The following is a 22,719-nucleotide window of genomic DNA, read 5'->3' on the forward strand; positions in this document are numbered from 1 at the left end:
GATTGCTGTCCTTGGCCACTGCATCCACCCACAGACCCCTCCTCATGTTCGCCCCTCCCACCTCCACAGCGTCTCTCCCTCCTCCACACCGCCTCCCTTGCTCTGCTTCAGCGATGCAGGTGGAGGCTTGACCTAAAATCTGGGGTGATGAATGACTCCCATCTTGCTGATGCTAGCAGTCCAAAGTGTATGTGTGAACCTTGCCGCTTCCTCTCTCAGGTTATAGTCTTAAAGGGACAGTCCAGCCAAAATCAAAATTACGTTTTTCCCCCCACTTACCTTCAGTGCTATTCATCCGTCTAAATGATCTGGTGTTGCTGAATATTTGACATATGGGCATGTCTGTTTTTTCTCAGCTAAAAAGGGATCTCTATGGCGAACAACTTGTGTTGCTCAAAGCGACAAAATATACATTTAAAAGATGTAAATTTTCTGAAATCATGACCCTGCTGTTGAGGTTTTTAAAATCTACTTTTTAGCACCTGAAGCAATTGACATCTAGTTCCATTATATTTGAGAGATGTCAAACATCTCTATAGCTAATATAGCACTACAAATAAGAGAAAAAAATGTATTTTTGATTTTGGGGTAAACTGTCTCTTTAAGCTATCGAAGAATAACGACTTAGTTAAAAGTCTAATTTAAATGAGTCTGTATTTTAAAAAGCTGTCAGTATATCACACTATTACATTCTAAATGAAAATGAATTATGCAAGCCTGTGTTGTAGGCTAATAAATGCATCCGACAAACAAAAAAACAGTGTTATTCATCTTCCATGATTATGGCTATATAGCCTATATTTCAAACCATATGATTTGTTTCTAGTACCAGCTGTTATTGATGTACAGATCTGTATAAATCCATGATTGATGTTTTAGAAAAGCCTCACATTCAAAATACATCAATTTTATTATTTTTTCTTGAGTACATATAAAATAACGGGAAAATATCCTAATATTACTTATGTGGTTTAATGAAATTCGTGTGGTGTCCATCTAAATCGTGTCATGATTTTAAGTCCACATGTAGAAATGATGCTGTTAATGACTAATTTCCATGCATATTGTGCCATGCTGAGCTAAACTCCTCTTTTGATGGCGTACTGTGCGCTCCTTTGTCTCTAAAACTACTTCCACTGAACGGAGCTGGGGGGCACCAAAGTCTGCTCTCCAATCTCCTCTCTCCGCTCACTCCCCACTGTATTACAGCCTCCCTCTCTTCTGTCCCCCCTTTTGTGTAGCTACCCGAATAAATTAGCAAGTCGGTGAGGGGAGGAGGAGGAGGAGGAGGGAGGAGAAGGAGGAGAGTAGGGGGGCTGGGCCTTGTGGCGGAGGAGTCGGCTTTCAGTCGGTGAGGTGCACGGTGCCCTGAAGCGGCTCTGTCTCAGCACATACACACACACACACATATACACACACACACCGCGTCTGAGTGACTGGATGCTGAGAGAGGAGAAAAAGAGGAGAGAAACGTTTAAGATCAGCGAGAGGGAGCAGGCAGAGTACTGCAGGGCGACAGACGGCTCCTTTCTTCTGCAGACACCAAAGAAACCGTGGAGCTTTTTTTTTCTTACAGCTGATCCAAACGCGCTCACCTGACACGGGGACGCTAAAAAAGACCCTTCACTGGAGGAAACCAAACGTACTGGTGTACCGGTTCGGGAAATCTGTGGATTTGGCTCAGCTGTCATTTTTGTGGATATTATGTAAAAACAACTAAAAAAGAAGCCCTGTCCACTTGGCCAGCACGGCTCCATTCAAGATTTAGTCCTGGTGGATTGTCTGTCGTTGAGGGGGAATTGGAAACCCGTTTGCATACTAATCAGTTTTGGAGGGGATATCCAGAGCGCACATCCAGAGCTGCGGAGTGGGTCAGATGAATGTAAGTGACAGCTCCTTTCATTCTCTGTGTTCACTGATGCATCACATCAAAAAGGGATAAAAGGTAGAGGAATTGGCTCTTGTTAGGTGGAAGCTCCTGGTCCTCCATATAGATGGGTGCACCCTGCATTTGCACCTTGCATGCAAGAGGTGGTAGCTGGTCAGGCTACGATGTGGGGAGACCATACGAGAGGGACTACAATAGTATTATACGGGATCAATGGATGTGGTGATGCAGCATAACCTCATATTGATTATTGATCCCCAGTCACAGCCAAACCATCTTAACATCCAGATGGGAAAAAGAGAAAACAGCACAGCCCCTATGCTAAACATGAAAGGGAGGTTAGTCTAGTAGGCCAGCATATAGGCTTTTTATGTTGGATATATTTAATGATATTAAGTGAGTGGTTTCCTCCTTCAAGGTTTCCAACTTAGAGAATTCACTTTGTTTTGGAGGGAGGACAGAACCACTAAATGGGGAAACACGAATGAAGTTCAGAAAGTGGGCCAGGATACTTTGGACTATTTCCTGGAGACACCATCTGATGTGACAGTGTAGGAAGACTGTGAGGCGTCACTAGTGGAGAGAATTTGAATTACCCATGGGTGCCTATGAGCAAGGCACTTAGATAATTAAATACATGATGATGATTTCCATTTTTCCTTTATTATGAAAACAGAACCAAAATTTGGCACAGGGACTTTCTTAGCTGAAAAAATGAAACATGCAAAAATAAGACGATTTAAGGTGGTTTTTATATCCAGCAAATACATTCTGACAGTTGTATTTTTTAACATGAAGTGTATTCATAGTAGCCAGTTCTGTCTATATATGTTTACATGGCCGAAAGCTAAAAATGGGAACCCAGGGGCATATTTAAGTACCTAACCACAATAGTTATTCCAGTCATATCTGGTGTCTGCTGGCATCCACAGCTCCTGGTTTTCTGCTGTAAGGAGGGATACGGATCTTTGCATTATTACACTATCCACTTACATGGTCTCATGTGCTCGAGCTCTGCAGAACATCGGCCTCAGCCTCAGCCTCTGGTCTGCATATAACCAGTAAGAGTTTGGTTTCTTGCAGAGTGATGAGGCGTGCAGCAAGACATTTTCTAAGAGAAACCATATGGGAATCTGTTGGTGCGGCTGCAACCGAGTAGAGCTTATGTTTGTACAAACAACTTATAATTACTCACATCAGCTTCTAACAGGAACTCATACAGAAGCAGACTGAACCAAACATTGGCTACTTCACAATTTTAACTGAATATCTTGATTCTTGAAGTCATTGTATAGATTTGTAGAGGATACAATTTAAAAAAATCATTGTGATAACAAGCCATTTAATGGTGGTATGGCAGATAAGATGTTGACATCTGACCTCCTTATGGTCTTTTTTCATCTTCATTTATGAATTTATTAAGACGAGATGTGATCATTTTCATTAAAACCTGAGTCTTTTTTTAAACACTGTCTGTCACAAGTGTGCCAAGACAGGGAGCTGTATTCATCCAGTTCAGTGTCAAGTCTTTTTTTATCAACAAGGTAAACAGTCTGCTGTTTACCTTGCACTTCATGTGGTTCAGTGCAGCTGAATAGATGAGCATGATACCTAATGTGTCAGGGTCAGGGGCTTTATTTGCAGCAGGGCTTTGTTAAAAATATGTGCACTTCTACTGCTGAAAGATTTTATGTTGCAATTTTTGGGGGAGGTGACTGAACAGTACCCACCACCTTCCAACCCCCACTCCATTCATTGTATGTCGGATTATTTTAGGGGCCTGCTGGCAGCAATTTGGCATGAAACTTGGCATGGTTTCTGCATCTTATTCTATGATGAAAATACTATATCTGAATCATAAACCTGTGCTTTGATCAATTCTGCTTTTTGTTCCAAGATGAAATCTAATAGCACCATCCATTGTTTTTAAGGATCTTTTTTTGTTTAGTCCATTACTTTAGGGAATGTCCAAGTTGAGGCTTTATTCTTCTGTAAATATTAAGTAATCTTGAGCGTTTACTTTAAACTCTGGAGATATACAGTGTAATCAAATTGCGCAGTCGCCACCCACATTGACACCGAAATCCTGCTTGTACTTTATACAACGTGTGCCTCCCACAAAACCCACATGAGAGGACAATTTCATCTTTTTCAGTCAAGTTTCATTATGTGCATGACTTTATCCTATAAGCCTGATTGTCTGAATAGTTAATTAAGAATATGAAGACACCACACGTAAAATGTTGCAGAGAAGTGTAGAGAGTGAAGTCTTTGGTTTAGTATCTGCTTCAGCTCATCAACTCAAATCAGGGAGTGCTGCCAACAGAGAAAGAAGAGAAAGAGAGTGAGGGCGGAAAAAAAAGAAAACATCTTCCCACCCAAATGTTGCAGCTCAAACAAAAATCTGTCTAATTGTATCCCAGAAATGTTTTTTCCTGGGTTTTGTCTTTTGTGCATGGGAAATCAGCGGCTGAGTACAAATATCGGAAAGTGACTCAGACACCCCCCCCCCCCCCCCCCCCCCCTCTCACAAACACACACACACACACACACACAAACACACAAGCACACAACCAAATCCTAATTCTCAACTCAGAGTGGTTTAATCACTAAATTAGCACAATAAAAACAAAGAGAAGCTGACCAACCATTTGTCCTCCCAAGTATAAAATACAATACACACTCAACCACAGTGTTGAATGGGTAGCAGATGACAGCCAACCAAGAAATTAAAGATTGTTTTTCTGTTCCCTGGCTCCACAAGTAGCCAGTGGAAGTATTTACCCTCCATCTTTCACTCACTACTCGCTGCTGATGCCTGGGATCTGTGTCGGTGTCTTTATTTACCTCTCAGACCACCGTCTTAGACAAAACATAAACCAAAAACCCAATATTGAGATGATTTCATGTAATTTCTGTTTATTAGACAGCATGTGAACCAGTGTTAAGCATCAGCATTGCGTGATGGAGTACATTCAGTTTCCTGGAAAACCACTTCTGTTTGCATCACTCATTCACAGGAGGGCCTGGCGGTTATTAATAGCTTTAGTAGAGGAGACAGAAAATAAGATTCCCATTGATAAGGAATCCCCTTTGCTGATTGCTCCACATTTCATTAACATTACCCTCAGGGCCTCTTGGTTGCTATGGCAGCTGCAATCACCAAGGCTGCCATCTTGCTGCGATTATGATCGTGAAATTTAATTACACCATTGTAAAATTTGAGCTGCGTGTGTGCTTACATGCAGAGAGAGAGTGGTTCCCCAAAATCACATTGGAAGTAAAATGCAGCTGTGTCAGGTTGGTTTCAATGACATATGTAGCAGAGATTTAAAGGGATAGTTCACATTTATTAACGTGGATTTGTATGAGGTTTTGATTTTTCCACTAGGCGGGGCTAAGGTTGCTCTGTGCATTTTGGCCTTTTTTGTGTTTTTAAAGTATTTCTCACTTTCTGGCTGCCTGCTCTCATCCCTGGCTCTCTGAATTGATCTGTCCTACTGCAGCTCTGACTCTACTGCACCAAGGTGGCAGTGCCAAGGAGGCAAAGGTCCCCAGAGACCACTGGTAGACAATGACATTATATTTTTAGGTTCCTTAAATGACCAGAATTGAGGAATATGTAGGATGGTATTAAAGACATTCTTGTAGTCTGTTGTTGATACTAACAATATCTGGTCTGAGCAGAATCCGTATTAGCCAGTTACTCCACTGTAGCCAGGGTGGTTCAAATTTGCAATTATTAGCCAGAAAAGAACATGAATGTTCATAGAAATATGAAAAATATTGTAATTACAACAAACCAGGCAAACATTTGGAAGCATTTCAGTTGGACAACCTTAAAAAAATAAGTTTTCAACAGTTTCATTTTTCATTCTTTTGCTGATAATGTTTGAATGATGAGATACAAGGCCATGCTTTGCTATGTGTGGTCGTGGAAACATAATCATTTTAAATAAACTCTGGCAAAATGAATCAAACTCTGATACGTAATCATTCTGAGTCATAGCTCATCTTTGAGCTCGGGCTGAAGCTTATTCTCTGACAGAGTACTGTAGTCTTTCCCCTGGGGAAATACAGATCTTACCTTTCTTCTTCCAGTATGAAGACCCATCTATCTGCTCTGGAGAAGATATTACTGCCCGACTGCCTCAACCAATCAAAGGAAAAAACTGGACTCTTTTGTCAGTCGCAGAGTGATTGACTAGCTGAAGTTTTCAGATGGTGCAGTTTCATTTTTGTTTGTTCTGAGGCCCAGTTCTGAAGTAACCGCTTTTGTCGTTATTTATGGTCTTCATCCAGGCAGTAAGGATCCTGATACTATAATCAGGTCAGTGAAATGGGAAAGACCACAGACACTGGCTAAATAAAAAGAAAAATATCTATATATTCACAGTGTAGCACAGTAGGTGTTGTCTGCAAGGTTTTGGAGAGACTGCAATTGGACTAGTTCCACTGCTTTAAAAAAATTTCCAAAAATTTTCAAATGGTTTTACTTGCAACAGTGTAATCTTCAAGACGTTGACGCTAACTGGCCTGCGTAACAAGACCAGGCCTTTAGATTCAGATCTGGGATAATGACTGCTGGAAATAAGCTGTTATATTCCTGGAGGAAGCTACAGATGGAGGTCCTCTAAAGCTCGAGTTTCCTCATCCTGTACTTCTCCACCGTGGGTTGGACCTGTGACACTGGCTCCCGAGTGCCAAAGTGTGGCTAGGTCGTTAGAACTCTGGGTTTCTCGTTGTTGCAGGAAGATGAATGGAAGAATTGAGTTTGCTTCTGTGCATGCATGTATGCATGCGAGCAAGTGTGTGGCCTTTGGATGTACTAGTTGAAGGAGAGAGTCTCACTGGGGTGCAGCTAATGACTGTTTCTATCAACAGTAATTAAAAGATTAACTGTTTAGTCTATAAAATGTCAAAAACCAGCAGGTGTTTGGCATTTTTGCTTGATATTTTTCTTAATTGTTGCTGAATAATTGTCTGTCCATTGATTAATTGACTAGCTGTTTCAACACTGTATCCTAGTGTGTTCTTTCAGATGCCAGCGGAGACATTTCTGCTCGGATCTCTTTATCGATTCTCCCCCATTGAGGGTGAAACTGGTGCAGGCATGTGCATGCAGTAAATGAACACATGTTTCTGAATGAAGTGATGTATTAATTTCTCTGGTCACATGAAGAGATAAATGTGGGAAAAGGCTGCGAGCGGAGATGAATGAAATGCGGTAACTGCTGTCCATCTGGTTGCATGATGGATGAGAGGTGTCTAAGCTCTGAGGCAAGTGAGAGGAAGAGAGACCCTGTCTGTGTAGAGTCTCATGTGTTTTTAATGAAGTAAGTGAGATGATCTGAGCTTCTGGTAACTTCAAACACTTGCACCGAGCTGAGAGCTGCATATAGGGCACCGCAGCTCAGGTAGTGCAACGTGTTATGCAAGTTAAGGGATTCAGAGGCTAGATGTGTGTGGGTGGTGTGAGACAAAAGGAGGGGAAAAAAGAAAAAAGTTGGCTTGAGAAAAGTTTTTTATTTCATGATTGAAAGCAATGGCCTTTTAGAGGATCAAAAATGTCACTCTGTGCTGTTTCTATTGATATTTCTGTCAGAGAATCAAAGCTATATTGATCAGTCCTGCACTAAATTTTTCGTTTGGAGCATCAAACCCATCTTTTATCGTGATTTAATTCCATCATTATTAAGTGATGAGTCTGTTAAACTCTGTAAAACAAATTAAAACAAAGACAGACAGACTTAATTCCCAGGCTTAACCACAAGAAATATAATGGAGTAATATGATACAAAGGCATTTTCTTGGAGAACAGCTGTCGGCGCGCCCCTACCCCGGGATGTTGATGGAGCATTTAATAACTAATAAGCTAAGTCTCTGTCCCATAATCTGAACTACAAATGAGTAATAACACATTTTGATGGTTTAATAGATTTGTCAACTGAAGAAGAGCCAAAATCTGAGTCTCTTCCAGTGCATTATACTTGTACCACTGCTGTTAGAGGGATGCTGACCTCTTTTCACCCAAAGAAAATGTTGCTCTGTTAGTTGGCAAACTCTTCAACAAAACCTTTAATGACTTTGATTAATGTTTATGTGTTTTCTTATACAATAACATGACCTGATCTGACTTGTATTCTGTCTGATTTGCTGTTAGGACATGCGGCTGATTATTTCGTTGGGTGGACTGCGTGAAAAGATAAAAGTGTGTGCTTGCTTGTGTGTGTGTGTGTGTGTGTGTGTGTGAGTGAGTGTGTTTCAGTTACAAGATGGATCTTTGGTTTCCCTTCTACTAATCCTGTTTTGGCTATCAGCTGAGAGTGTTTTGTCTTTTAACCTTTTCCTCTGTTCGTTCATTAACAATTGCTATGATTATTCTGGTATGATACTGTGTGTGTGTGTGTGTGTGTGTGTGTGTATGTTCATGTGAGGACTGTAGTATGTTCATGTTGCTACATAGGGGTACTCACTTCCCATATGTCCCCACAGCAGCCCCCACAAAGTTAAACATCCATTTTTGAGTTTTAGCTTTTGAATCATGACTGGGTTAAGGTTCGGTTAAAAGGTTTGGGTAAGGCTTCTCAGATTAGGATAACCCTACAAGGAATTCAAGTAAGTCAATACACTGTTAGTTGGTAATATTGCATAATAAGCCATTTAGTATTTGTGTGTGCATTCTAAAGTCTTCTACAAAACATTAAATATTTCCTGATGTTTTAATTACTTCCAGTCTGTGTTGAATTGGTGTTCAACTCTCAGGTACAACTCAAAAAACAGCCACTTTAAGGCTATTTATCTCCGTTTCACCACTTAGGTAATAATGTTTGACGGAGTCATGGACTCAGTTCGGCTCGACAACTTGCCCTTGTGGGATGTTAGACATGCTTTGATGTGGAGGGGCGATGAGTGATGGTAGATGGCAGCTGCTGCCTCACCTTCACAGATATCTCGCCAGGCCAATATTATTATTTTTTTGACTCTGCTGACCTTGTGGTCTTTGTTTTGTATTATTATCTCACTCTTTCTTGTCTTTGAATTTCCACCCACTCTCTCCATTTTTCTTCTCTTGTAAACGGACGGTTATACACACACATGCACACACTCACTTGGCAGTGTGGCCTTGAAAGTTGAAGGGTTAGTGAATCACCTCCGGCTGTGTTTTCACTTGCTGCACGGCTTCACTGATGGTCCAGAGGGTACATTATTTATGTGTGTGCGTGTGAGTCGGCATGCGTGTGTGTGATTCAGCACCCAGCCAGACTATGGTTAGCTTCTTCATGTTTCTGTGTGTTTCTGTCACCGTGGCAATGTTTTTTTCCTCTTTTTTTCTTTTTTTTATAGAAAACTTCATTCAGAATCAAACTTTTCTTCTGCATCTCCAGTTCCACTTCTTCCTCTGCTCCTTCTATCTCTGACTGAGTGGTTCTTTTTCCCTTTCTTGCCTGTCGGCCAGTAAAATCTAGGACGTTCTGTCACAGGGGACCTGGTGCAGTTTGTAAGTGTGTCTGACTGTATTCCAACTTGACATCTTCTGTGTGCGTAAATAAACAAATCTGAGTCATCACACCAGCTTTGAGGTGTCATGCTGCTGCTGCTCCTGCAGAGTTTTGGACTCTTTTACAGTCATTTTTTCCCAACTAATATCCCCACGGACTTGAGTAAGAACGTAAAAATTTAGGTTTAACAAGCCTTTCTTAAAGTTTTGTTATGGCAACATAGTGAAGTCAGACTTATTTGATAAGTTCAGCCAGTTGTGATTTAGTCAAATATAACTTAGTACTAGATACATTAAGATGCACAATGATTGGGAAGAGTATGTATTATCTTCAACCACTCTGACCCTAACATGAGGACACATAATGGTAAATCAGTGCTGCTTTTTACTGCTGAGAATAAAACAAAATTTTTACAACAAGTCAGCACTTCAACCTCATTTTCATCGCATCGTTTCACATCCAAATGAGATCATGGAGCCAAACCATAACCAAAATATCTCACTCCCTTCAAAAACCAAAAAAAAAAAAATCACATCCGAAAAACCTTAACTACTTTTATCTCTATCTTTTCTGTTCTACACTTACAAAATAGAACAAAAACGGCGATACGAAAACAAAGTGTGGAGTCTCAGTAGGCCCCTGGCATAGAGGCTCGCTCTCACTGTGAACTGACTAGTCTCTGAGATGACGTGGTTCCCCCTCCGTCTCTCTGCAGGCTCACTGATGTCACTGACATGGACATTTATGTAGGAAATAAGTCATAAAATAAAACTCCAGAGCAACATTTCATGGACAGAATTAAAAACGAAGACAGAGTTGAGGTAAACTGGGTTAAATGTTCCATCCTGGTTCCTGGGGACTAGAGTACTAATCAATGATATAGTTACAAGATACAAGTAATGATCAGATATATTTGTGGCTGGACTGATGCCACTCAGTATCAGATCAACCAATCAAGCTACAGCTCAGATTAACCAAGGAGCTGGTCATCATAATTAATTCAAACTCACTTACTTAGATTCTACCAGCCTCCACACACCAGATACACAGGAGCTTTTACAGCTTCAGGAGTCCCCTGGGTGAAGTAACCCAGTGGTATGACTCAGTCATGAACTCTCTCAGCACATAGTATTATTAATATTGATTGTGCTTTGGTGCAGCATGTGCATGTATATTTCAGTGTGTGTGTGTAGCTGCCCAGACAGTGGACGTCTGGCTGTCTGAGGGGCTAGTGCTGCGATACTTTGGATTTCACTTTGATTGAGTCAGCTTTGGAAATAAATTGAAACTGATATCCATCTTTAGTGTAGTAGAAAGGGTGTGTTAAGGAGTCTGACGGTTTTGGACCTAAGCCATACCCCTCTGATCCAAGACACTTCTCCTAAATTAACAGATTTTTAATTATTCATTTATTAAAGATGATCTGAAAGCATACTAATGTCAATTAACACTTTGCATGTAGACACCTTTTACCAAAAACTGTCAAACTGCAAAATTGCCAGAACAAACTGCTCTATGGTTCTGACTACACCTGACTGACTTTAACACCTTCGCCAACAATATGATAGAAAACTAAACGTTCCATCAGAAAGGTTTTAACGCCTGTGCTCTGAGTGCTCAGTAAACCACACAGGTTATGTTTTGATGCTTGGAACTTATCCTAACCTTTAGACTTTAGACTGGAGCATTAAGAAGCTGTTACAAATCAGTTTGTTAACCAATTTTCTATGTATTAATGTGTCGTATATTGAGTGTAGATGGTATACTTTTCATGAACCAATTACTTTTTATGCTTTCTGTTAACCGTTTCTGTTAATAGTTAAGTATATGTTTTGAGAACAACCAATTACAAAAAAAAGAAGATACACAAAGAAGTTTGGGGCCTTCTTGGTTCCCTTGTTGGGTCCTCTTTTGTTTTGTTTTTCAAGTTTGCAGTGCTTGATGTCTTTCTACTTGTAATCCAACCTATCTTTGTTAAGGTATGAATCCTTAATCCCTTGGGAAAGATGTAGTGCATTTTGGTTGATCAAATGGTTTAGTTGGGTGAGCTCTTTACTTTGTGTTTGTGCTTATAGTTACTCATGTTACAATTGTACAATTCGGAAGGGATAGAAGCTGCCCAAATATTAAAAACACGCAAAATATCATTGCAAATTTCTCTGACATTCAGGATATGATTAATGCACCATTTATTTACGTTTCAAAGTCAAGCAAATGTCAGAATGGCTTTGTGTTTAGAATGTGGAAACTTAGTTTATGAAGACTAATTGTAAGCCACTACCAAAACTGAGTGGGGGTATCGGTTATCCTGTTAGGAACCATTACAAGACAAAAAAGTAAAAGCGGAACTGAGGAAACACAGGTTTATGTGCATAGCAGGGGACTTTAATATATATACATACAACACACACACACACAGGCTCACAGTGCTGGTGACAGCTGGGTTTGGAAACAGAACGTCTATATCCAGAGATCCGGGGAAAGGCGACACAAGGCGAGACAGGGGTCATAGATGTCGCCCCCCCTAAACACACACACACAACCCAAACGACATGAAAACTGAGATGCAGAGCATTCCTCCATCCTCTACCCCCCACCAGACTCTCAGCCCTCCCTCCATCCTTCTTCTCACAAAGCGTTTTACTGCTGCAGCCTGTTTCACCACAACCTGGCCCAACCTTTCATTCTCAGTCATTTAAATATTTGGTGTTGCTCTAGCCAGCCTGTAATTGTACACTTGCTGTCATAAACTGTCATAAAAATGTCATTTTTACACTTTCAAATGGTACCAAAAGTACAACAATCTCATATCGTAACAACAACACACGCATAACAATAAAACGGCAGCTGTTGAAAGATGTAAAGAAATTTCTTCATAAAGCAGATTTTTGCAGTTGGGAATTTTATGTGAAAAGGCAGAAGAGCTTATTTGTAAAGAATTAAAAAAAAAGCAAACATAAAAGCAATTTGTAAAATTAAGAAACCAACAGCATTTTCTCTTAAGTCCACAACATAGTGTAGGCCCTGATTAGCACTTACTTGATTGATATTGCCTGGACTGCACCAAAATAAATAGATAATCAATAACCCAAATTAATAAATCAAAATGGGGATATCTGTTTTTGCAGAAGAGCACTTCATAGTGTCTGAATTTATGGCAGAAATACTGTGTGTCTTATTTTAAGTTGTGTATTTCATTTTGACAGTTTTTCCATTTATTCTCCTCCCTGTCTGACTTTACTGTCAATCACAGGACACATGCTAGTTTGGTCTGGGTAACACAGAGGCAGTTGCAGGGCTGAATGTGTGGCTGTCAACTATCTACAGCCACTGCCAGACCTCTAGACCACTGAGGAACTAGCTGAATGCAATCCTGTGCTAGAGGCAGTTTGGAGTGGCCTTTTCTTTACTTGGAACCTTATGACTTTGGGTCCTGTTTAGCTTGGCCCACGGGTAGCTATGGCGTGCCCTACTAGATCTGCTAAATCCATTAGAGGGGACGGACGGAGGAAAAGAGGAGGGACAGACATGGGAGGGACAGGGAGATAGAGAGGCCTGTTTAAAATTGGCATTGCATGGGGAAAAGCGATTCCTCACAGCTGAGATACAACAGTGTGAACACACATCCTCATGCACACACAGCACTGCTTTAAATGGTCACATCCTATAGAAAACACTATGGTTTTCTATTATACGGTAACAGCACTTAAGAGCGGAGGCCCATGTATTTGAGGCTTTGAGGCTTGCGCACAGCAGAGGGAGATTATGGGGGTGCAATGCCAGATATAATGTGGCGGAGACTGCGTGGAGCCCTCCGGGTCTGCCCTGCCTGTCAATGTGGTCGCACAGAGATGATGTCACTGCTTGCATGCACATGTGTTGTGCAGACGTGTAAAGACCCATGCAACCAGACAAACAGGTTGAAACTGTTTTCTTTATTTTATGCTCATTTTTGGGATTTTGGATGCAATTAGAGAGTCCCTAATTTATGTAAACTAGAAACATAATTTATCATGCAGAATGATATAAAGGGTGCCACTAGAGGGAGTGAATCAGGTGGCTGTCTTTTCCATTGGCCATGTGAAGCCAGTATCCTTTCAGCATGAGCTATATTTTAGCCCCTGCTCTCTCCGTTCCTCATCAGCTTGTGTTTTCCAGTGTAAACACAAGTGTATTACAGCACACGTCAAAGGGGAGATGATGTCATGCACCGACTGCTCATCGACAGTGACAGATTGCAGCCGTGCGATCTGTTCATCAATATAACCTTTCACTGACACTCAACTCAAGCAATGAGGGAGAGAGGACGTAAAAAAACACACACACTTTGGAATACACCCTTTCGTTTCAGTCATAAGTTTCTCCTACACAGCTCAGTTCCCTAAAGACAATAAGGCAGCCAAGCCAAAGCAAACTGTAATCACTCCTCAGAATGTTCTATTGTGTCCTAAATCCACTTTTTCCACCTCTTTTATTCTTTTTTTGTCCTCCCTGGTGTTCTCAATGGCTGCATTATGGCACTGTCGGGTACTGTGGCTTCATTTCATCACAGCAGGGTCTCCAAAGGCTCTGACTCTGACTTTCCCTCCAAACACTGGAAATGTTTCTTTTCATCATCACACCCTTAATTGTCTCAGTGAGACCTCCTCTTTCAACCTCTCTCTTTCTTTTTCTCTTTTCCTCCTGCGCTTATTCAGCACAGGCAGTCCCATAGACACAAACAATTCTGACTACTTTGACGCACCGCAAACAAAACAAAGGGAAGGTGTGTATCCATGCCCAGTCTCAGCTCTGCTTCTCTCTTTGAGTAGGAGTTCAGCAACTGTCCAGAGCAGCCGCCTGGACCAGATGTAGAGGTCAGCAGCCATACCAGAGGGGCCAGTATCAGTGTCCCTCTCTCTGTCCCAGTGGACCTATAGACTTTATTAATCTCTCCTCCTCAGAGGCCTCATAAACTACCACAGGAGGTCAGGGTCGGTAGAAAGACTGGGAGGGGGTAGATGATTGCTGAAGGATTCATTTAGTATTAAATAATCTTTTTTATTTGCTTTTTATGTTATGCACTCTCTTAATAGTTTTTTAGGAGCTTTGCAAATGGAAAATGAATAATAGAGTAGTATTCACTGATGTCGCAAATGTGATCTGAATAATGATTTGATGAGGAAAACTGAAAAGAAAACAAATTATATACTATTATAATCTCAAAAACACGCAAGTATTTTAGCATTTCAATGCATGTCACCATTATGACAATTTAAAAAAACCCTGACTATTCATCTGACGATAACTTAGGCCCCATATTTCTGAGTGTATTCAGTGGATATGAATAATGAATATTTGTTCTGAGACTTCCTCTTCTTTTAGCTTTTTGAGCCACGTCAATGGGGCTGGAGTTGAGAGACAACATCTACTACAGGATTCTTTCTCGCCATGTGAATACAAACATTTAAAAAAAGCTAAACTGTCATAAGACGATAGCCAACAGGTTGGTCAATGTGCTCCGCCTCTTTTTTTCTCCACACCGCTTACCGTGATGCAAGTAAAGCCCCCTCAACTGTCAACTGGTCAATACTACTCAGACTACAAATGAAAACCAGAGCATTCATGCGTTCATAAGACGATCTTCAAAGAGATTTGTGAAGCTACTCTTATTGCTGAGTGCAGCCTCACTCTAATGAACTGTTATCTGTTGGAAAGAAACAGCTTTTTTATTCTCTTGTTTTATATGGAATGGCAGTCAGCCTTTCCATCTGCCTTCAAGAAGGTCACTCTATGGTCTTTTTGTATCTACAAGTGTGAATGCTTCAATTCAATGTATGTGCAGATACTGCAGCCGGCAGCAGGCTGGCTTTCTCTCTAGAGGTTGAAGACATTCCTAAAGTTAACTGTCCAGACTATACATGCACTATGGGAGTAATTGTCTGGGTGAAAATGGCTGGACAGCAAAGGCCTCCATTGACAACTAACCTCCTGTCTGCTACTGGCCCTTTGCCTCCATCACACATTTGGAGTTTTTATGATTTGTATAAAACATTAGCTAATAGAGGCATTTACATTCCTGAAAGTTTAGGTGTTCATTGTAGAAGATCCTAAAGGCAGCATCCCTCTGCTCTCACAGTGTGATGAATGAGTTATTTTCAGGTTGGATGGTCCTCCTCATTACAGGATGTTTTCAAGTTATGGAGTTATACGCTCAATAAATCTTCCCTTGTAAATACAACGGGAACAGGCATAAACAGTTGGTCTCATTATGAGCATAATCTAAATATTTGTAGATTTCATCAAGGGGTAAAATGAGCATCTATCTCGTGAGAGTTTAGAGCGGCCATACAGGTTAAATTTGTGTTTCCAGAACTTTATGGCAGTGTGCAAAAGCATGTGTGTCAACCCTGGGTCAAATACCATTTGCAAATAATGATTGGTGTTTGTTTAAACTTGCTGAAAGTACCAGATGGTAGGTTAGCTGCAGGATAACTCAGACTCTGTCAGGTGAGCCTTTTAAACTCATGTGATTGACTTTTTTTTTTGCAGTCAACGTTTCATGTGATAAGGCAAATCCACACTTCTGGCACACCAGCAACATAAAGAATTTTTGGCAAAAAATGTTTGATGATGCATGCCTTCGTGGACAGTTACAATATGTGTATCTGCTCATGATTAGATCCAGCCTATGACTGATAAGATTGATATAGCATTAGCATGAGGAGGATATTATCTTTATGGATTTGTGCATGATTTAAAGTTTTGGGAACATAAAGGCTAAGCTTACAGTCTTAAATGACTGCTTTTCCCTATAAAGGCCCAGCTCAAGCAGCTATAGACTTACTTTCCCATGCATTCCATGTATTTGTAAGTGTGTGTGTGTGTGTGTGTGTGTGTGTGTAAGCACTTGGTATCATGAAAAAAAATCGTACAAAGGATCTTGGTGCCCATTTCAGTGTCTTTAATGTGTTTTGTCTTGGAATTTCAGTGCGTGACCACTTTGGACACTTTGAAATGTTCTCACCCAGTGAATAAAATGTGTTCTCCTTCAGATAAATATAGTTTATGATTCTATCCTCAACATGGTTGAAGCCAGTGTGGATTCTGGACAGATTTTGACTTCCATTTTCATGCTTTTTCACATCGTTCTGATCCAACAGAATAGTTCCTTTCAAACCTTATTTTCTGTATCTCCATTTTATGGGGAAAGAAGCTGAAATTCATCAGGCAGTGATTTTAATATAAGTTCTGGATTGTAAAAGCGTTAGCACGTTGTCATGGAACAATTTAAGATACATACTTCACCATGAAAAAAAATTGTTTTCATTTTGTGCTAAGGGAGAGCAAGTGAATATTCAAGATGTTTGAAAATAGAGAATGAAAAAAGTTGGTTCAATAGCTCAATTCACACATCATAAAATATATCTGACCTTGTAGAAATACATCTTTTCTCTGGCTGATATTTTTCTATTTCTCTCTTTTTCATTCTCCCAGGTGTAGCAGAACCCAGCCATGTCGATAACAAGTAAAGGGTCAAGACAAAGGGCTTGGGTCAGCGGACCCTGTGTGTGTTCAAGTCTCTGGCGACTAAAGCCACTCTTTTATTTATGCATTGCCCTTGTACTTGTTCAGTCTACAACCGTCCTTGGAGCCCTGGAGCTCCAGCTGGATGAAGAGCAGTCGCCGGGGACCATCGTTGGTGACATCAGTGCTGGGTTACCGCCTGGAGAAGCTGGAGGTCTTTACTTCATCTCGGACCATGAGGGCACAGGCGTTAGCAGCGACCTCAACATCGACGAAACCACCGGCATCATTACCACAGCGCGCCGTCTGGACCGCGAGCAGAGGGACCACTACAGCTTTATCGCTGTAACAATGACAGGAGTCACCGTTGAAGTGTCGATCACCGTCAACGACATCAACGACCATGCACCTGTGTTCCCCAAAAAGAAAGCTGTTCTTAAGATCCCCGAGCACACAGCAGTGGGGACGAGGTTTTCCCTGGAGCCTGCCACAGATGCAGACAAGGACCAGCTGACCACTCAAGGCTATGCCATTCGAGAGGGCAACGTAGGCCAGGCGTTCAGACTGGAGACCAAGAGGGCTGCTAACAAGGTGCTGTATCTAGACCTGGTGGTCAATGGACTGCTGGATAGGGAGAAACGCTCATTGTACACCCTTGTTCTGGAGGCCTTTGATGGGGGCTCCCCCAAAAGGATGGGATCCATGACCCTGGAAGTGACTGTGACCGACATCAATGACCACGCACCAGTCTTCAATCAGAGCAGATATCATGCCATCATCTCTGAAAGTCTCCCACAAGGCAGCAGCATCCTGCAGGTTAGCTCAAGTCTTGGCAGTTTTCATATATTGATTCATTACTTCAATAACATTTCTTGCTTCTGTGAATCCAGATGTTCCAGAGTCATTTTAACTTCAGCGTTTGACTCCTTTCTCAGGTGTTTGCAACAGATGAGGATGAGGGCGATAATGGTCTGGTCCTTTATGAAATCAACCGACGTCAAAGTGACCCTGACCGCTCCTTTGTCATGGATATCAAGTCCGGGGTCATCACTCTGAATAGGCCCCTTGATTATGAATTGAAGAGGGTCCATGAACTGGTGGTCCAGGCCAGGGATAACGCCAGCCACCCTGAGGTAATTGCCTTATGGTTATTCATCACAGTGCATTAAGAATACAGTACCATGCTTTTAGGGATGACAGGTCATATATTGTTTTATATAATATGTATTCCTGAAGGGCCATTGTTGCCTGGATTTATTTACAATTGATTATTTAATCCGACACCCCTGCAGTCCTCTGCCAGGTCATGCCCTATCATGCAATTTCAACATTCTAACTTGATTTTTCCCAGTTAGAAACTAATATTTCCAATTTCAACACCACATGAATGCAGCAGAAATGCCCTCTTGCAATGGTAATGAAAGCCAGAAATAATTTATGCATCCACTACGTGATTCGGATCCATTCCAAAATTGAACGGGTTCTTCTTTGACCCATGCTGCACCCTATATGTAAAAGCAGGCCAGTAGTTTTTTAGTTATTCTACTGATTGACAAACAGACTGAAAACATGACCACTTTGGTGGATATAATGGTGACATGAATTGTGCATCATTTTTCCTCAGGTGACCAATGCGTTTGTGACCATTCATGTCCGTGACTACAATGACAACCAGCCCACCATGACCATCATCTTCCTAAGTGAGGACGGCTCTCCGAGGATCTCCGAAGGGGCCCAACCAGGCCAGTACGTAGCCCGGATATCTGTCACCGACCCAGACTACGGAGAGTACGCAAACGTGAATGTGTCCCTTGAGGGAGGCGATGGGAAGTTTGCTCTCACAACCAAGGACAGCATCATTTATCTGATATATGTGGACCAGGTCTTAGACAGAGAGGAGCGGGATTCGTATGACCTGAGGGTTATGGCCACAGACTCCGGCACGCCCCCCCTCAGGGCGGAGTCATCCTTCACCATTCAGGTGACTGATGTCAATGACAACCCCCCTCTGTTTGACCAGCAGGCCTACAGACAGACTATTCCTGAAGTTGTCTACCCGGGCTCCTTTGTTCTCCAAGTTACTGCCAGGGACAAGGACCAGGGCCCCAATGGGGATGTCCGATATAGCCTCCTCAAGGGCAAAAACTCTCACTCTGATTGGTTTTCCATTGACCCGGTCACGGGGATCATTACCACAGCGACTGCTCTGGATTTCGAATCAGAGCCAGCGCCAAGTGTGACCGTTGTGGCAACGGATAGCGGCCGGCCTCCATTGTCATCCACAGCGAAGGTGGACATTGTGCTGCAGGATGTTAACGATAACACACCTGTGTTCTCCAGCAGCTTCTACAATGCCTCCATCAAGGAGAACACCCCAGCTGGGACCTGCTTCTTAGAGGTAAGAAGAAATCCTCAAGAAGTTTTCTCTCCCTCTCAGTCTTCTTTTATTAAGCTCTGTTTCACCCTGCTCTTCTTTATTTTGTCGAAGACCTGCCGGGTTTTAATTCTCATGGTGCTTAATCTTGCACCGTGTTGGCCACAACACTATTGTCCTACATATGCAGCCAAAACTGAGTATTCACTGTCTCCCTTGTCCTCTCATCTCTTGATTCACTCTCTCTCTCTCTCTGTTCACTCTAACCTTCCCCTTGAGCTTTTTCTGATTACTCCCCTGGCAAAAGCCTGATTTATACATCAATATAAATGAGCCTGGAAATCAAAGTCATGTCTGAAGTGAAAAACAGTCTCAAAGTCCTTTATCAGAAAAGAATGGTGCTCTTGGAAGCATTGGGATGTGATTCATAAAAACTAGGTTATGAAAGGAGAAGTGAAGCCATTCAGCATGTTCATTTAAGGGGTAAAAAGATTTATAAAGGTACGAGAACAGAGTGAGAAAGGATAGGGAGGCAGACTTCACCTGCATTCCTGACTCTGCTGTGAGGAGATTTACTCTGTGCTGTTATGTCCTCTCTCTCACCTCGTGCGGTTGCCGTGGTAACCAAGCCATCAGCGCAGGGCGAGCCCTTGGTATCTCGCGGCAGCTCGGCTGTCTCGCTTTTATCTTGATTCCAGCAGCTCTCGTGTATGAGGAGGACCTCTCCCGAGAAATGAAAAAAGGATGACTGGCTGTTTGTCTTCCAGCAAGGTCTTAACTTGGCATCATGCACCGTTTAGACCAACTGTTTTTACAGGTTGGTTTTTTACCCGTCTGCCATGAAGCGGAGAAGAAGCATTTCTGTATCTCAGCAGTTTTAAGAAAGCCTGCTGCTAGAACTTTAAAGTGCAGCAGCTCTAATAAAAGGCTTTGGACCCCTAATCATACCAACCGAACTGGAATTAGATAAATACCGGTCGTTGAATTTCACATTCTTGCAGGTTCATTTAACATGCATTTGGAGCGGATGGCTGGTTGGTATTCTGTGGAAACTGGCATATGGGCCTGCTCCTTAGGGACTACAGGAGATGAGGGAAGTAAGAGAACATAACGAAGAGAAGTGTGAGCTGCAAATTAATTATAAATGAGAAAGATAGGTGGATTGACCAGTGAAAGGAAAAGGTAAAAAGGAAAGTGGATAAAACAGCCTTAGTGTGATTTGTTTCTGTCCATTCAATCACAGATACAGCCAGTCCATTGCGGAATTATTGAACCTTGTAATTTGCTCCTAATTAGGCTGCTCTGTTAAATTATTATATCCCTCAACCAACTAAATAAACCCCCCTGGACACTGATTCCAGTTGTTGCTACAGTTGTAATCAACTGTTGGTGGTTTTTCTAATCCTAGCCGGCAGTTATTCTGGCAGTAGGTGCAGGCTTAATCCCATGCCAGACATCACGGGTGGTTTTGATGCCAGAGTGAGTGAATAAGGCTTGATTTGCTCATTCCGGCACGTTCCTCAAGGCTCGCTCGAACCGAGCCAAGATTCTCCGGGCGAGAGTCTCCCCACAGGGGCTGCGATTTGCAGGATAATAGTAGTTGGAGTAAACTTTTTCATCTGGGCCAATGGATTAAATGTGGCCACTCAGATAGGACACACACAGGCACATGATGTTAGACCTGACATCATACCTTTAATGGATGTTGTTTCAGATTTGTTCTGTATTTTCTCCTTTCTGCCTGCCAACCGACTGTCGAGATTGTGGAGCATTTGGTAATTTTACTCTGTCAAGATAGCGACAAAGTGAAGAATTGGGTCAGCTGATCCAATAGGCCCAGTTTACATTTTTGTATGAGGTTATTTGGCACCAAAAATAAGGTTGTGAGGTTTTCGTCACGTTCCTAACGGAGTCGAGACGAAGGCTGAATGTTCTCAGAATTGTACCAATATTTATAATAGATAACAATCACTGTTTGGCTTTAGGAATTATTAAACTGGCAGGGCTGACTTGGTTTGGATTTTTGACACTTTGTGTAAAAGTAGAGGAAAATCTGCAAATGTTTAATATCTAAAGAGGGAGATATGTTATAAAAAATAAATATTTGAAGGAGTGGGACACATATATTTCTCTGTCTCTGTTTTTCTTTACTTATTTGCTCCCTTTCTGTTTGTCTTTGTCATGATGTCTCTCTTGATTTTTCTCGGTCTCCACTCACACATACACACACATATACATGCAGCAATAGTGTGGAGGAAGTTTCTTATCAGTTGGGCTACTATAGTCATCTGTAATGTGCTGCACTGTTTATGTAGCCGCAGCACAAAGGAGTTATTTATTTCTTAGTTTCCCTGCTTTCCTCTTCCCCCGCTTCCTTAAAGTATTTCCCAGGCAGGAGAGGTTATGGTGCCTCAGTGTGTGTGTGTGTGTGTGTATGCACATCCATCTGATTCAGGTTCATATCCTGAGAAGGTAGAGGTCATGAGAAAAGCGTCAATTGGGGCTGGTGATGAAAAGTGACAAGCGTATTTCAGAGTGGGCATTTGCATTGTTTAAAATTTCTTAGTTAGTAGTCCAAGTTGCTGATAACATTCGATTTGTGTGGGGGCCTGTTTGAATGCTGCTGAGTTTTTTCCTCTTTTTCTTGGGTATAACGCATACTGAGTGTATTTTTTCTTCCTGTGTGGGTTGTGCCTTGCAGAGATCTGTCAAATCCAATGACATGCTTTCTTTGAGCATGACCTGACCGCTGGGAAGCCACTGTTGATCTCACAAGTAGTGACACGCACGCACTTGCAAAGCCTTAAATGCAGCACAACAGACCAACAGATGAGATGCAAACTAGAGGAAACATTGCTTAAAGAATGAAGACAATTCAGCTAAAATGGAATTTTAGTACAAAAGAAATAAGAGGAGCCTGACAAAGGGGTGATTAAATAGTTGAGAATACTGAAAACAAAACAGAAAGAAAAAGTGTGTGTGTGTGTGTGTGTGTGTGTGTGTGTGTACATGTACATGCCTGCATGTCATACATCTGTGTACTTGTGTACACTATTGAAGCCAAGAACTTACTTTTAGCAGGTGATGCATTTCCCCTGTGATGTTCAGCATGTGGTTTCCTGGTCAAGCCTGTTAAACAACTCTCAATCATCTCAACAGCCCCACAGATGTGCTCAGCTGGGAGATGTGAAAAATGGTAGAGAATGGCTTGTAGTACGATGGTATAATGGTTTTCCGCTGTCTGTTGGTACGGTTTGACACCGTGCTTTAAAAATGAATGATTTTCAGAATAAAAAAGAAATAAGTGAGGGAAGTAAGTGTTGACGTGAGTAAAACCTGGGAGCCTCACTCAGGGCCCATAGAGGCTGCAAATTACTTTAAGCTCCACAGTACAACTGCTAGATGGGTAAGAAACTCTTGCTATTTGTACATCTTTGCAAACACTGCAG

General features: G+C 41.7%; 1 protein-coding gene across 1 annotated transcript in view; it reads left to right on the plus strand.

Moving 5' to 3' along the window:
• The first annotated feature begins 1,418 nt into the window (after positions 1-1,418).
• Positions 1,419-22,719, plus strand: part of LOC131986571 (protocadherin-16-like) — a 95,373-nt gene continuing 74,072 nt past the window's right edge. Inside the window, exons 1-4 of the mRNA XM_059351594.1 lie at positions 1,419-1,882; positions 16,867-17,712; positions 17,832-18,029; positions 18,521-19,294. Coding sequence (XP_059207577.1) covers positions 16,885-17,712; positions 17,832-18,029; positions 18,521-19,294 — 1,800 coding nt within the window. The 5' untranslated portion in view covers positions 1,419-1,882; positions 16,867-16,884. The remainder of the gene's footprint in view (positions 1,883-16,866; positions 17,713-17,831; positions 18,030-18,520; positions 19,295-22,719) is intronic.

The sequence above is a fragment of the Centropristis striata genome, chromosome 15 (genome assembly GCF_030273125.1).
Source record: "Centropristis striata isolate RG_2023a ecotype Rhode Island chromosome 15, C.striata_1.0, whole genome shotgun sequence".
Classification (NCBI taxonomy): domain Eukaryota; kingdom Metazoa; phylum Chordata; class Actinopteri; order Perciformes; family Serranidae; genus Centropristis; species Centropristis striata.